Source organism: Oncorhynchus nerka, linkage group LG24 (genome assembly GCF_034236695.1).
Source record: "Oncorhynchus nerka isolate Pitt River linkage group LG24, Oner_Uvic_2.0, whole genome shotgun sequence".
In the NCBI taxonomy this organism is placed as follows: domain Eukaryota; kingdom Metazoa; phylum Chordata; class Actinopteri; order Salmoniformes; family Salmonidae; genus Oncorhynchus; species Oncorhynchus nerka.
The window spans coordinates 42,423,360-42,440,334 of record NC_088419.1 but is presented as its reverse complement, the minus strand read 5'-3'; the positions used below and the strand labels follow the sequence as shown (position 1 = coordinate 42,440,334).

General features: G+C 43.5%; 1 protein-coding gene across 7 annotated transcripts in view; it reads left to right on the top strand.

Moving 5' to 3' along the window:
- Window positions 1-16,975, top strand: part of otofa (otoferlin a) — a 141,857-nt gene that overhangs the window by 124,280 nt on the left and 602 nt on the right. For 3 of the 7 annotated variants that reach the window (XM_029631868.2, XM_065008911.1, XM_065008909.1), the window contains 15 exons: window positions 141-316; window positions 546-575; window positions 719-853; window positions 1,021-1,096; window positions 1,789-1,937; window positions 2,328-2,600; window positions 2,800-2,927; window positions 4,402-4,572; window positions 4,686-4,846; window positions 5,049-5,191; window positions 5,811-5,899; window positions 8,931-9,029; window positions 10,921-11,162; window positions 11,663-11,841; window positions 12,233-12,333. In XM_029631868.2, coding sequence (XP_029487728.2) covers window positions 141-316; window positions 546-575; window positions 719-853; window positions 1,021-1,096; window positions 1,789-1,937; window positions 2,328-2,600; window positions 2,800-2,927; window positions 4,402-4,572; window positions 4,686-4,846; window positions 5,049-5,191; window positions 5,811-5,899; window positions 8,931-9,029; window positions 10,921-11,162; window positions 11,663-11,841; window positions 12,233-12,333 — 2,152 coding nt within the window. Of the gene's footprint in view, window positions 1-140; window positions 317-545; window positions 576-718; window positions 854-1,020; window positions 1,097-1,788; window positions 1,938-2,327; window positions 2,601-2,799; window positions 2,928-4,401; window positions 4,573-4,685; window positions 4,847-5,048; window positions 5,192-5,810; window positions 5,900-8,930; window positions 9,030-9,235; window positions 9,335-10,920; window positions 11,163-11,662; window positions 11,842-12,232; window positions 12,334-14,079; window positions 16,861-16,975 lie in introns of those variants that run through there. The other 4 variants (XM_065008914.1, XM_065008912.1, XM_065008910.1 and 1 more) reach the window with 4 other exon arrangements.

Sequence of the window (16,975 nt, the reverse complement as noted above, 5' to 3'; positions counted from 1 at the left end):
GTCTGTCTGTCTGTCTGTCTGTCTGTCTGTCTGTCTGTCTCTCTCTCTCTCTCTCTCTCTCTCTCTCTCTCTCTCTCTCTCTCTCTCTCTCTCTCGTCCTGTCCTATTCCTCCTCGGTCACACCCCTGACCCCACTCCAGCTAGACTGATGAATGGCTACATGGTCCTGACCAACGGGGGGTCCCAATCTCGCCCCTCCTCCCCTTACTCCCGCACCCTGCCCCGCACCCTCTCTCACCCCACAGGTGATGTCATAGTCAACATGGGTGCCAACCCCTCAGTCAGGAAAATGGACACGGTGGTGAAGTTAGATGCTGTAAGCTTTGGCACGCATGTCTCAGATTTTTTTTGATCTCTTTTGATTTTTGAAAAGGACAGAAGTAGAGAATGAACTCAAGGACTGAAATGGAGGTTTATGGCTTTTACACCTCTGGTGCTGTGTGTGGTGTAAAACCAAGATTTTTTGTGTGTGTTTTATATTGATATATTTAGCGTTTTCATTTGTGTGTAATTTGGTGCCGTTTTGTGTGACCCTCTCCCTGTAGTCGTCCGATGCAGTAATTAAAGTTGATGTGGTAAGTGGTATGGATCTGTCCCTCCTCATTTGATAGAGCTTCACCATGTGGACAGACATCAATTGCCACTTGTAACATTTATTTACTATGCCAGGTAGCACTTTTGTTCGTTTGTTCAGACGCTCTCTCTCTCGTATCTGCAGAATGAGGAGGAGAAAGAAGAGAAGAAGAAGAAGAAGAAGAAAAAGAAGGGAGAGGTGGAGGAGGACGATGAGACCGACGAGAGAATGCTGGACTGGTGGTCCAAATATTTTGCTTCCATAGAGACACTGATGGAGGTGAGAGATCTAGTATAATCTATTATATTGCTTTTTGTTCCGTCTAGTAGGAATATGGTTATATTCTGGAAATAGTGTTTGAGTAGTTCCAATTAGACTACTAGAGTGTCCTAGTATAAAGTCAGTTATATGTATGTGTTGTGGGAATAATCCTGATCTTTTCTCAGATCCTCAGGGCCCAGGAGGCAGCTCTGGCTGAGGCCGAGGAGAGGGAGGAGCAGGAGATAGCAGCAGAGGGAGCAGGTACAACGGTCTCTCAGGATGACTACCGTGTCTCTCAGAATGACAGGATTCTGTTTAAGCTCTAAATAGTGGATAAGAATGGGAGCAGTGGATGGCTGTGATGTGTGCTTTTATAGATGGATGCTATAGGATCATAGTGTCTATCTCTGCCTGCTTGCGGACTGGTGGAGAGGGCACCAGTTGAGTTGATAATGTGAAGGCATTGTATGCATTGCACACCATCATCAATCGCCTCCTTCATCCCTAGGACCCCCCCCCCCCATCCGATTACCCCCGCCCATCTCCACCTAAAATAGAAGGAAAGCATGACTCCATATCAAATCATGTATATAAATCTATACATCTACTAGCATGTAGCATGAACTCAATTTTAAATAAAAATTTTTTTAAAACACATAAATTATTAATGTCTTGTTTACCGAGTTCCTGTTAAGACATTCTCCCAGAATTTGAATAAAGGATGAGGTGGCTCTTGTGATAACAAATATGTTCCATTTGAAATTACTCATGATGGCATGGATATCAGTTGCCATGGCAATGGATGGCCAGAGGGGTCAGATGTCAACTTTCATGTTGATTGATATCTGGGGTGCTGTAACGTGTCCATCCCTTCGCTCCACTCAACTCCCCTCCCCTGCCCCCTGCCACCTCCACTCCCCCTTCTCCACTAATTTCCCTCGCTCCACCCTCAGATATCAAACCTGATGACCTCCCTGTAAAAGGCTCCAAGGGGAAGGAGAAGAGCCGAGACAAGAGCAGGAACAAGGACAAGAAGAAGAGTCACCATGCAGGAGAGGGGACAGAGAAACGCCCCAGCAAACCCAAAGTGAACGAGCTGCTGGTCAGTAGGCCTTAGAGATTCCACTGGGCACAAACATACACACCCCTTGCTCTGATACCTGTGTGTGTGTGGGGGGGGGGGGGGACATGTTTAACTATACTTGTGGATCCACAAGAGTAGTAAACTAACAAAAAGTTGACCAACTGGGGACATTTTATTAGTCCCCACAAGGTTAAATGCTATTTCTAGGGGGTTTAGGGTTAAGGTTAGAATTAGTGTTATGATTAGAATTAGGTTTAGGGTTAGGAGCTAGGGTTAGTTTTTGGGTTAAGGTTAGGGTAAGGTTAGGGGTTAGGGAAAGTATGATTTTGAACAGGACTGAATTGTGTGTCCCCACAATGTCAGTTATAAAACTGTGTGTGTGTGGGGGCGTGCGTTTATACTTTCCAGGTGTACAACAAGGAGTTGGAGGCAGAGTATGATAACTTTGAGGACTGGCTCCACACCTTCAACTTGTACAGAGGGAAGGCAGGGGACGACGATGAAGCAGCCCTGGATGACGACAGGATCGTGGGCAGATTCAAGGGCTCCATGTGCATGTACAAGCTGCCTCTGTCTGAGGAGATCACCCGGGAGGCGGGCTTCGACCCTAACATGGGCATGTTCCAGAGCATTCCACACAATGACCCAATCAATGTTCTGGTGCGAGTCTTCGTGGTCAGGGTGAGTAACAGCCTAGACTCTAACACCTGACCATAAACCAAACCTTTGTTGCTCTAAAGCATAGCGACCTAGTCATGTATTCTCAGTCAATAATTATTTTTATTTTTTTGGGGGGTAAAATAAGGTTTCAAAAGATTTTAAGAATAAATGATTGAATAAAAACCTGAACTATACCACATTCTTCAACTTTCTGTTCCAGGCCACAGACCTCCATCCTGCTGATGTCAATGGGAAAGCGGACCCCTACGTCATCATCAAACTGGGCAAGTCAGAGCTGAAGGATAAAGAGAACTATATCTCCAAACAGCTCAACCCTGTCTTTGGCAAGTGAGTGTGGATGCATACACTGACTGCACTTTGCTTCTGATTCAGCTATTGCATTGAAGCATTACTTGACTCTTGTAACTCACATAGATGCATCGGCAGCGCCATCTATGAAAAGCTTACCATTTCCTATTTGTATTTTAGTCATTTAGCAGACGCTGTTATCCAGAGCCTTTTTAAACACACCTTCGGTGACAGAACCCTTTCGACATACAGTTTTATCCAAGCAATATCAAAGCTCTTTTGGAAAATGTTGATGTGGAGTGGCCCCCCTCGCTATTGAACCTGGTCGATACACAAATACCCCCTTAGGTAAACGTGTTTGTACTTTTTGTAACAATGGTTCCATTGAACAGAAGCTCGAGCCTTGCTTTAGGTGTGGGGATATACGATTACATTAGGTATGATATTTTCCTTCCGCTGTCCAGACCAAATGAGAATGTTATAACGGTCTGGATGAAAATGATAAATACGGTGACATTTTATCAGCTAACAATAATGTAAATGCCTGCCACCTTATCCTCCAATGGACACATTTGTTTATTAATGCCTAATTGTCCTTTTATCTACTGTGCTTTGTTTTTGTTTATGCATACATGTATATAGATCAGGGGATGGAACCAAAATCATTTTCCAAACTTTCCATCCCGAACAGAATCCCTTTTTTTTCTCGTTCCATTCCAGTGTTCCGACCAGTTTGAACCCCCCCAAAAAGTAACGGTTCATATGGTTTATTTTCTGTTGTTTTACCAATGAAATCAACAAAGGTTTTAGATAATAACAAATGTATTTATTTAAACCATTAGCACGGATAGAGAATCCTTCTACAGTATGGAATGCGTCAGCTAGTTGTTTACATGTTTGATTGGTCAGATAAGTGCAGCCGTGAGATGCGACTGAAATTTCACGATGGGAAGAGGACAGAGCGACAGAGAGGGGTGGGCATGGATGGGGCTTGGAATGTGTTTAGGCTATTATTAGCGTTATAACGTCACCAAATTACAAAATGATATACTAGACATCAGGAATATTTTTGGAACAAAAAATTAACATTTTAACATTATTAATCATCAAGATTTAAAAATAACGGCTCTGTTCCAGAACACCAGAGATCACTTTCGTTCCCGATTCTGTTTCCCTTCATCAAAAAATGATGTTATTTTTCGGTCTGCAGTTCTGCTCCCTGGACCCCTGGTAGAGATGATGTTATGTGTTATAGATGACGCCTGTCCCATGTTTGACTATGATTGTTTTAAGTGTCTCAACTCAATTTGATTGGTCCACGATGTGGTTCTGTAAATAATTCGTATTTTGTATCAGTGTATCATTGTGAAGTGACAGTTAAATATTTGTTTCTGAACTCTGCAATATCAAAATCTTATCTCAAATGTCATCCGTACTCTCTTCATCTCATCCTTTTTGGTCTATCCCTTCCTTCCATCCCTTCCTCTCCTTGCCTCCCTCAAATCCTTTTCAGGGCGTTTGACATGGAGGCTACGTTCCCCATGGAGTCCATGTTGACCGTGTCAGTGTACGACTGGGATCTGGTGGGCACTGATGACCTCATCGGGGAGACCAAGATCGACCTGGAGAACCGCTACTATAGCAAACACAGAGCTACCTGTGGCATCGCTAACAACTACTCTGTGTGAGTTCCTGTCCGTCTGTTAGTTAGTATGTTCCTCTGTCTGTCTGTCTCTTTCGAAAGAAAAAGCAAGTAAATATCGATAACAGTCTGGTGGTGTTGTTTGTTCCTGGTAGGCATGGTTACAACATGTGGCGTGACCCCATGAAGCCAAGCCAGATCCTGGCCAAGCTCTGTAAGGAGGGCAAGCTGGACGGACCCCACTACGGCCCCGGGGGAAGGGTCAAGGTCGCCAACCGTATCTTCATGGGTGCCACAGAGATCGAGGATGAGACTGGTATGTTGTTAGTATTTGATGCATTTATGTAATTTAACAGAGCAAGCTTTATTAAGCTTTGTCTACATTTAGAGAGACCTGGTATTTTGTGTGTGTGTGTGTGTGTGTGTGTGTGTGTGTGTGTGTGTGTGTGTGTGTGTGTGTGTGTGTGTGTGTGTGTGTGTGTGTGTGTGTGTGTGTGTGTGTGTGTGTGTGTGTACAGGTCTAAAGAAGCAGACAGATGAGCACTTGGCGCTGACGGTGCTGAAGCACTGGGAGGAGATCCCTAGGGTGGGCTGTAAACTCATCCCAGAACACGTCGAGACAAGACCCCTGTTCCACCCTGAGAAACCTGGCATCGAACAGGTCACACCAACTCCTATATCTCAAAAACTATCCACATTTTATTATTATATAATATATATATTATATATATTATTATTAGGGTTTATCTAGAACCTTTTTACCCCTTTTTTCTCCCCAATTTGCAACTTCCCAACAGATTTAAATGTAATGTAGCGCTTTGAGTTGATTTAAAGGTAATGTAGCGCCAAGGGTGAGATAATCAGACCTGTGTACAAATTCTATCTCAAATATCTCAATTACTTTCACATGCATTTCAAATAAGTATTTAGATATATTTTAGGAAAAAGGAAAAGCAGTTTAAATACACTTGGAAAGTATTTGAAAATACTCAAATACACTTCCTTGAATTTAACCTAGGTATTTGAAAATAGTGTTTGAATTAAGTATTTGAAAATACTTTCAATACAATTTGGTAGACTATTTGGTTTTAAAATAGCCATTCAAATACTCATATGTTTTGGACTGTGTATTGGAAAATACATAGAAAAAAAGTATTTGAAATACCAGATACTCAAATACATATGTATTTGAACCCAGATCTGTGAATAATTAAGAGTAGTGGATAATGAATCTGTAATAAGCGGTTATAACCTTTTGTGACTTCTGTTAAACTCCACAGGGGCGGATTGAGATGTGGGTAGACATGTTCCCCATGGACATGCCAGCACCTGGACCCGCCATTGACATATCACCACGGAAACCAAAGAAGTAGGTCCTGTCTGGGGCTGGCGCAAGTCTTCAGTCAGTGTAGATACAGTGTATACAAGAGGTGGAACCAAGTCATTGTTTTACAAGTCACAAATAAGTATCAAGTCTTAGCATTCAAGTCCTAAGTCAAGACAGGCAAGTCCGAGTCAAGTCTCAAGTCAAGACCACCAAGTCAAGTCTCAAGTCCTAAACTTTGAGTTTTGAGTCCCAAACAAGTCATAATGTGCTCTTCGCCAAATGTAATACCATTTCATATTTTTAACAAGAGTAATAGTACACTGCTCAAATAAATAAAGGGAACACTAAAATAACACATCCTAGATCTGAATGAATGAAATATTATTCTTAAATACTTTTTCTTTACATAGTTGAATGTGCTGACAACAAAATCACCCAAAAATGATCAATGGAAATCAAATGTATCAACCCATGGAGGTCTGGATTTGGAGTCACACTCAAAATTAAAGTGGAAAACCACACTACGGGCTGATCCAACTTTGATGTAATGTCCTTAAAACAAGTCAAAATGAGGCTCAGTAGTGTGTGTGGCCTCCACGTGCCTGTATGACCTCCCTACAACACCTGGGCATGCTCCTGATGAGGTGGTGGATGGTCTCCTGAGGGATCTCCTCCCAGACCTGGACTAAAGCATCCACCAACTCCTGTACAGTCTGTGGTGTAACGTGGCGTTGGTGGATGGAGCGAGACATGATGTCCCAGATGTGCTCAATTGGATTCAGGTCTGGGGAACGGGCGGGCCAGTCCATAGCATCAATGCCTTCCTCTTGCAAGAACTGCTGATACGCTCCAGCCACATGAGGTCTAGCATTGTCTTGCATTAGGAGGAACCCAGGGCCAACCGCACCAGCATATGGTCTCACCATATGAGCACATGGAGCACATGGAGGGCTGTGCGGCCTCCCAAAGAAATGCCACCCCACACCATGACTGACCCACCGCCAAACCGGTCATGCTGGAGGATGTTGCAGGCAGCAGAATGTTCTCCACGGCGTCTCCAGACTCCGTCACGTCTGTCACATGTGCTCAGTGTGAACCTGCTTTCATCTGTGAAGACCACAGGGCGCCAGTGGCGAATTTGCCACTCTTGGTGTTCTCTGGCAAATGCCAAACATCCTGCACGGTGTTGGGCTGTAAGCACAACCCCCACCTGTGGACGTCGGGCCCTCATACCACCCTCATGGAGTCTGTTTCTGACCGTTTGAGCAGACACATGCACATTTGTGGCCTGCTGGAGGTCATTTTGCAGGGCTCTGGCAGTGCTCCTCCTGCTCCTACTTGCACAAAGGCGGAGGTAGCGGTCCTGCTGCTGGGTTGTTGCCCTCCTACGGCCTCCTCCACATCTCCTGATGTACTGGCCTGTCTCCGGGTAGCGCCTCCATGCTCTGGACACTACGCTGACAGCCACAGCAAACCTTCTTGCCACAGCTCGCATTGATGTGCCATCCTGGATGAGCTGCACTACCTGAGCCACTTGTGTGGGTTGTAGACTCCGTCTCATGCTACCACTAGAGTGAAAGCACCGCCAGCATTCAAAAGTGACCGAAACATCAGCCAGGAAGCATAGGAACTGAGAAGTGGTCTGTGGTCGCCACCTGCAGAACCACTCCTTTATTGGGGGTGTCTTGCTAATTGCCTATAATTTCCGCCTGTTGTCTATTCCATTTGCACAACAGCATGTGAAATGTATTGTCAATCAGTGTTGCTTCCTAAGTGGACAGTTTGATTTCACAGAAGTGTGATTGACTTGGAGTTACATTGTGTTGTTTAAGTGTTCCCTTAATTTTTTTGAGCAGTGTATATTACATTTACGCAAATCATGAATGCTTTTAAAAATATCTATATATTTATTACTTTCCAAATAAACGTTATATTTCCATGTAAATACATGGGTAGCCATGAGAAACACCCCCAATAGTGGTCGACTATCGAGGATCGCTATGGGGCGCAATCGGGCGATGTAGGCTTGTACACAATTGCCCAACCTTAACACACACACACACACTCTCTGTGTGTGTTTACAGTAGGCTAACGTATTCAATGGTTTTAGGAACAGCAGTAACATCAGGCAGGATTTAGGCTACCAACTGCCTAGCCAGTTGTAGCTCAATCTTGGGTGCAATGATCACGTTCCCGCACTGACTGACTGTGTAGAGGCTCATTGATTTAACATTACTACACTAGTAAGTTATAAATTATATAGCTGTCGGCTATATTAACCACGACTTACCGTTCTTTGAGCAGCTTCAAATGTCAAACAAAGTTGGAAATTGTTGCGTCTCCGTCTATAATTTTCTTCCCGCATGTTTTGCAAGTTGCAATGCGTTTTTTGTTGATACAGCGTCGTCTTTATATCCGAAAATAATAATTTTGGGTATCATCTTTCCAAGGGCTCCATCTGAATTCACCCGGCGACTTTCCTCTGCACTGCCACGCACAACTTTTTCTCAGCTGGCACATTTGATTGGCTGCTGTCCAATTCAAACTGTAATCCGTTTAAATGAAGAGTTGATGCGCTGCACACTTTTTTAATAGCATCATTTTAAATATTTGGGCTTGGGGAGGGTATCAAGTCAGGTCGGAGTCATAAGGCTCAAGTCCAAGTCAAGTCACGAGTCATTGGTGTCAAAGTCTAAGTCATCATATTTGTGACTCGATTCCAAGTCATGTGACTCAAGTCCACACCTCTGGTGTATATACATCACAGATATATCATGTGACAACTTTTACATATGAACTCCTTTCTGAAAGGTTGACTGAAGTATTGTATCTTATTTATGGTCCAATATGAAGTGCTGTTTTTATAACTCTTAAATCAAATGGACTTGTAGTTTTCCTACAAATTGCGATTACAGGTTTTCTGTGGTAAGTGTTTTATGTCCTTAGAGTGGGTTGGTCATCTAGTATTAACCCTGGGACATGGCTGTAGAGTCCACACAGCCATGTTCCAAGGCTAACTAGCACCAGACAACAGCAGTCCAACTGTGTGTGTTCCTCCCTCCCTCCTCGCCAGATATGAGCTCAGGGTGGTTATATGGAATACAGACGAAGTAATACTCGAGGACGATGATTACTTCACTGGGGAAAAGTCCAGTGACATATTTGTCAGGGGGTAGGTACCACAGAGGGCCGTGGCGCTAAGCCCTGATCGCCCCGTGGGTGTGACAAAGTGGCGTGCTGCGTTTTTTGGTGTTAATCATTGTTTTTTTTTTGTTGTTTTTTGTTTCTACGTTTTCCGTGTGTTGGGTGTTTGTTTGTTGTGTCTCGTTTGATGTCCTCTCTCTCTCTCCTGTGTGTCGATGCTGTGCTGTTGTCTAGCTTTGAGCTGCGTGTTATTATTTGGAACACTGATGACGTAGTTCTAGAGGACGATGCTTTCATGACAGGAGAGAAGATGTCTGACATCTATGTCAAGGGGTAAAACACATATGATTCCATCGCATGGCTCGTACAAACCCCTCGCCCTCCCTTTACCCGCCCCTTCCTCAGCTAAACAACCAGAACTCTGCTCCCCTGCTCAAGTCCCACCCCTCTCCCTCAGCCCTCCTATCAGCACGCAGTAAACCACCATGCCTTCACGCCTACAGACAGAGGGAGCCAATCAGGGCCATACCACTAAAACCGCCTAAAGAGTCAGTGTCATCAAAGACATCACACAAATGACACTAGGGCCAGGCCATTTATTAATCTAAAATGGACTAATCGTTATTGAATTATCCAGATCATGGATAATAGTTTGCAATATGTTCTGTGGATGACACACCTATTGATTTAGAATTGTTCTTTTCAGTAGGTCTCATACACATTATATTGGATATAAGCCAGGATATGTCCATGGCAGCCAATTTCTAATCATCCTTACTGCCATTTGTTTAACTGGTATGGTCCTGCATTCCTACAGCACATTCCTACATTGTCTTGGGCAGGGGTTAAACGATAGCATTAGTCAAGAATGTTTGCATGGGAAATGTCCTTATTGTTTTTTGCAATTTTATTGTAATATGATTCTTCTTATTAATGATAATAGTATAATCAATTCTAATGGACATTGAAAGTCATAGAAATGTTTTTGGCCTCCCCTCCCGCTTCTCCAATGTGCCCACCTTCAGGGTTTCAATTCAGTCCATTCATCTTTTCTTTTTTTATTCCAGTTGAAGAATTTAAAACTGCCATCAATTTTTGAAAGATACATTTTTTTAAATTATTGAAATGAGAATTTTGATTTCCTTTCTGAATTGAAAATGAATGGAACCCAACCCTCTTTAGCAACCACTGCCCGCTTGACATCACTGCAGCAGTACAACTCACCTACAGTACTCTACTGAGCCTTGCATTGAGACACATTTTGCATTGTATGACACTTCTGCTTATGTTAACCTCGTCGTATATGCATCTTCCCTCCAATGAAGGAAAGCACTGTCATAAACTCTTTTGAGATCATTTATGTGACTCTTTTTTGTTTTTTGGAAAGCTTTGTGTTGTGCATGGCAATAGAAATCATGTGACCCTCCCAACACCAAATCAGGTCATTTGTATTTAAATACACAGTTCAAACCGTGTTCTTATTCAGTCGTTATCAGATGGTACACTTCATATGGAATTTACCCAGGTCCACACAATCAGCATTATTTCATAGGCATATTTCAATTTGTTTGAATCATTAATCTCATACTGTTTTTTATTGGAGGGTCACATCATGCATGTGTTTTGCTTTTAAAATACTAACTTTCCTTTTTTGTATTAAATGGACCAGACCTGTAATGCATAAAACACATTCGGCCATACTATAAATTATCCACTAACAATCTCAAATCACATTCACTGATGTAAGATGGTTGATCTTCACTGCATCTGCCTAACCTCCACAGATAACCTTCACACAGAGCTAGCTGATATGTAAAAAAAAAAAACTTCATAATAACATGGTCCTTACACCCAATTTACAACATTATTACCCTGACCTCTAACATTTGACCCCTGTGATATTTAACCCTTTATCCCAGGTGGCTGAAAGGGCAACAGGAGGACAAACAGGACACAGATGTCCACTACCACTCTCTGACAGGCGAGGGGAATTTCAACTGGCGCTTCGTGTTCCCCTTTGACTACCTGATGGCCGAGGAGAAGATTGTCATCTCTAAGAAGGAGTCCATGTTCTCCTGGGATGAGACAGAGTACAAGATCCCTGCACGCCTCACCCTGCAGGTCTGGGACGCTGACCACTTCTCCGCTGATGACTTCCTAGGTAGGCCTACACTGCTAGGGCTCTCTGGAATGCTACATATTCTTCTTTTCATGTCTATTTTCTAAAATGTTCTGTATTTTCTCAGCCACTTCTTCTATAGCTCCTAGATCACATCCCTCGACCTCTTTCATCTCTTGTCCTCTTTCTCTCCAGGTTCTCGCTGTATCTCAGTCTGTCTTTGCCTCTCCATCTTTGTACAGGCGTAGGATCTTAATTTGAACCCTATTGCAGGAGAAATGTTTTACTTGTCGTGTATTTGAGGTTTAATAAGACTTTCTAAAGTTTGTCATTTCCACTTTGATATTTCAGACTTGATATTCCCGTATGAAAAAATGCATCAAAAATGTAAATTATAATTCAACATAATAATTCACATTTCCTGTTGCTACGGGGTTATTTTCCTGCCGTAGGAAACAGGCTTAAATTAGGATCCGACATCTGTATCTCCTCAGATATTTCCTCAGTTATTCACTAATGCCCTGTATTTTCTCTCCTGACAGGTGCAATAGAGCTGGACCTGAACAGGTTTCCCCGCGGGGCGAAGACAGCCAAGCAGTGTTCCATAGGCATGGTCCAGAATGAGGCTGAGCTGCCCTGCATTTCCATCTTCAAACAGAAGAGAGTCAAGGGCTGGTGGCCATTCGTGGCCCGCGACGAAAACGACGAGATGGAACTCACGGTGAGAGAGAGAGAGAGAGAGAGAGAGAGAGAGAGAGAGAGAGAGAGACTAATCTTCGAAACCAAGAATAAAAATGTCACATGATTATTTAGGTTCAGGGTCAAGATGTTGAGAGAAAGATACTAACGCGACTAGCGAAGTCTCCACCCCCCTATCTGGAAACTCTCAGCCGTCCAAATAACCAGTGACTAAAAACCTGGGCACTGGAACTACTGTTACTAGCTAGTCGTTGCATCCCACAACCCTTTTGACGGCTGTTATGATACCCTTTCTTTTAAGTAGTCTGTCCACTAGAGATTACACATACATAGACACAAACGCATACGCACACACGCACCGCACACACACACACACACGTTGGAGTATTGGATTGATTGTGTCGTCTTCTCAGGGTAAAGTGGAGGCGGAGCTTCATCTGATGTCGGCAGAGGAAGCGGAGAAAAGTCCTGTTGGTCTGGGACGCAATGAGCCTGACCCTCTGGAGAAACCAAAGTAAGATATTTACAGTTACAGTATACACACATTAAGACGATACACACATACAGACAAAATGAACACAATCACAAAAAAAAATATTTTAAACGTGAAGGTGGGAAAGAAAATAATGGTGCGGAGTCAGACTCATATATTCATCCACTTCCTTCAGGAGTCCTATTTACAAGACGCAAAAAAAAAAAAAAAAAAAAAAAAAAACTGGGACCATATTTCATTCAAATGTCAATGTATATTCAAATCCTCTCATTGTGCATCCATCAGAAGCTAATAATGGTTTATTCAGAGGATATATGGTGCACACAAGACATACGGCCTATTTTGTCAACAGCACCTCTTTGCGCTGTGAAAATGCCACCATTACACCTTCACACTATCACTCCATTCTCCTCCTGTCATTCCTTCACCTGTCTCCCTCTGTTTCTTTTCTTCCTTCCTTTGTGTTGCCTTTCTTCCTCCCCTCCAACCTGCGTTGTCTTTCCTTCCATATACATCCTCTCCACCCCTCCCTTCCTTTCCTCCCCCTTCTGAAGTCGCCCGGACACCAGTCTCATGTGGTTTGTGAACCCTCTGAAGTCCATCCGCTACTTCATCTGGCACAACTACCGCTGGCTGATCCTCAAGGCCCTGGGCCTGCTGCTACTGCTGCTCCTGCTCGGCCTCTTCCTCTACTCCTTCCCTGGCTACCTGGTCAAGAAGATGCTGGGGGCCTGAGAGAACGTCGACCCACCAGGGCCACCGGTAGCCCCCTCTCTCTGTCCTATCCTAGCCTCTCCTCTCTTCTCCTCCGTTCCGCATTTTCTGTCAGCTCCTCTTTCTCCTTTTCCCCTCTCTCTGTTCTCTCCTCTGTTACCCCCTTTTCACTGAACCCATCGCTTCACTCTCTGTCTTTTCCCTTCTCACCTCTTTCCTCTGCTTTCGACCACCTTCCTTTTCCATAACCTCTTTCTTCCATCCCTCAACCGCTCATCTCGTCCTCTTTTTTTCCCCCAGGTATGTCTCAGTCTTTGTCTTTCCTCAAATATACAAAGATGGTCTCTGGTAGCTTTTGCTGCATCCCTCCCCTTTTTTTCTTTGCTCTCAGCATCTTCATGTCCCTGTCTCTGTCCCCTATACTGTCCTCTGTCTCTTGTCGCTCAACCTGCCAGTGTCTGGTGTCAATCCCGAGTCTTCCATTGTGCATCACACTGTCATTACACTGGCGGCTTCAGGGGAAATACTTTTTTATATGTAGCTGCGTTCAAGCGAGCTGTCAAACAAACACCATCTAATTTTACATCTGTGTCTCCATCGTCTGAGTCTCCATCGTCTGTGCTTCCCGATTGTGCGGTGGTTCTTCTGGTTCTGTATAAAATAAAAAAGAACGTTGCTATTTTGTAAACAGGGTTGTTTGTGTAGGAGTGTGTGGAGAAATTGTGATCAGTTAGAAATAGTGATACATCATATGGCTTACGAACCACTAACGCTTGCTCTCATCTTTCCTCTCTTTACCCTGCACTTTGGCCCCATTTACCACTGTTTCCCCACCCCACCCACTACCCTCCCTTTAATCCACTCACCCTTCTGTTCCACACCTCTACCTCTCCCACAACCGCCCCCATCTACCCCATATCTTTCCCCACTTCCTTCCCATATACCCTCCATCACACCCTTTTAACCCTCAACCCCCATCCCATCCATCCCATGCCCCACTATCTACCCCTCTATCCTCATCCTTCCCCTCTAATCTTACACCCATCCCTCCAGTCGGCCGGACACCACATTCCTGTGGTTCCTGAGCCCGCTGAAGGCTATCCGCTACCTGGTGTGTAACCGCTACAAGTGGCTTATCATCAAGATTGTTGTGGCCCTGCTGCTGCTCATGATGCTGGGGCTCTTCCTCTACAGCATGCCTGGCTACCTGGTCAAGAAGATGCTGGGGGCCTGAGGGGGCTGATTGGGGCTGCAGGGATGGGTACCAGGGTGGGTTGGGGTTGTCGAGACACAGAGGAGTGGTGGGGGTGGTGGGCGGGGTTCCATGCACTTCCACTTTCCATTGTTAATACTCACATCCACCAAACAACATCCCACAGTCTCTCCATCAGTACCCTCCCCCCAAACACACTCGCCTCAGTGCTGCTGAGAGGGGGGGTGTAAGGGAGAGAATAGGGGAGGGAAAGGTGGATAGATGGGAAGACAAGATGACAGCAGCCCCCCAGTCTACTCCCTCCGCATCCCAGCCTTGCCCCTTCTCCACCGCCCCTCTAACCATGGCAGTGCTGCTCAACACACATACTCAAGGACTTCCTATCCCTTGGTCTTCTGAAAACTAGGAACAACCATCTACTTTCGACTGCTACAGTAGCACAGTGGGCCTAGCCGATCAAATGCTTCAGGACGCTAACCAATCAGAAACCTCATCCCTGCACTGGCCACTGACTAACCAATCAAACAACTCAACCCTGATCTCATCATCAGCAATGCAGCATACCCTGATGTTACCTTTCAGAGATGGTTTATTTACCTATGTATGTATTTGTTTATTTATGACTTAAATTGATTTGGAAGTTGCCGGAGTCTGGTGTAGCAATCTAAGCTTCCGATTCCGGACTACACATGCCCCCTGTCGATGGTGATTCGATCCCCGGCTCGGCGGATTGTCCACGCCCTTCCTTTCTGTATCTCTCTCCATTGTTTACTATTCTGTACTTATAACTGTCTTGTCAATAAAATAATAATAAATATGGAAGGCGATCGGAGCTCCTGGTCTCCTAAAAACATATACAATTATTTGGAAGGACATGGTTAGTTTGATCATTTCTCAAGTGATGTTGTAAACTATTTATTTAACTAGGCAAGTCAGTTAAGAACAAATTCTTATTTACCATGACGGCCTAGGAACAGTGGGTTAACTACCTTGTTGAGGGGCAGAACGACAGGTTTTTTACCTTGTCAGCTCGGGATTCAATCTAGCAACTTTTCAGTTACTGGTCCAACGCTCTAACCACTAGGCTACCTGCCACCCCATGAGACAGTGCCTTCAGTGCCATTGACGTTTTCAACATTTTGTCATGTTGCAACCTGAATTTAACATTTCATATAGGGATTCAAACGCAAAGACCAGGGAGATTTTCCAATGCCTGGCAAAGAAGGGAACCTATTGGTAGATAAAAAATTAAAAAGCAGACATTATAAAGAGGTTATCAAAGTTGCTTGTTCTGCCCACTATGATTCATTTGCTGCCTTCAGAAATTATAGGCTGTGGTCTATATTGGGTTAGTTATAACAAATCTTTGTTAGGGTTATTGCTTGTAATCGATAAGGACTGGGGAGCTTTTCAGGATAAAAAATAAATGTTATGGAGCTTGGCACAGGCAAAGTCCTAGAGGAAAACCTGTTTCAGTCTGATTTCCACCAGACACTGGGAGAAATATTCGCCTTTCAGCAGGACAATAAGCTAAAACACAAGGCCAACACTCAAGTGGCTGAGTTACCGTTTTGACTTAAATCTACTTGAAAATCTATGGCAAGACCTGAAAATGATTGTCTATCAATGATCAACAACCAATTTCACCAAGCTTGAAGAAGTTAGAAAATAAGAATGCTCTTAGAGACCCAGAAAGACTCACGGCTGTAATCGCTATCAAAGGTAAATATACTTATGTAAATTATAGATATTATTTCTGTATTTAATTTTCAATGCATTTTCTCAAATTTCTAAAAACATGTTTTCACTTTGTTATTATGGGGTGTTGTGTTGAAATGGGTGAAAATGTTGTTTTATATAAATGTTTAATTCAGGCTGCAACACAACAAAATGTGGAATAAGTCAAGGGGTTTGAATACTTTCTGAAGGCACTATGTGTCGGTTTCGAAATGGGAATCATGGGGTTGGTGTGAGCTTTTGAACCGGATCAAATTAAATGTTTTTCCAACAGTTCATTAGCGTTCCTCTTTAGCTCTTGCAGCCTTTGCACACGTCTTCTAAAATAATGGGACAAGGAATACAAGAATAGCTTTCGAATATGAATCCATTAGAGAAGTAAACTTGCTATTGTTTGGCTTAAATTATGTCGTCAAACACCAACATTTTATGGAACAAAGTTTGTTTCTTCACCACTTTCTTCAGTGACCTGGAATGCTCTTATTGGTTCTTAGTTATCCAGAAAATATACAGTAGTAATATAAGCATGCATCAGTATTCTAACATCTCACGGTGATTGAGTTTACATGATCATCAGATATGGTATGACTTCCTTTCTACTATAGCTTTTATAGTCGGCTTCTAAACCTGTTATCTGTATGGATCCTGACACGTTTTAATCCATGCAGATTTTCCCGGAAGTGGTTATGTGCACCTTATAGCACAAGAGGTCCGGTAAAAGGGAGGTGTGGCTTGGCCTCTTGACCTCTGCCCTGTCGGCCTGTCAGATTACTTTGTTTGCAGTGTGCAGTTCCCTCTGGTTTCCCCTTGCTTGACCTACTTGTAGTTATGACATCATTTGTGTTGCAGTCATTTTAGTGATCTCATGTTCACAAAATACAAAACCAACAAAAATTGATTTTGTTTGCACTAAGTCTATATTCTCCTGTTGATGAGTATGCAATACAAACATTTTGTCTGTTTTAACAATGATCTTAAATAAATGGAATTAATTGAAAT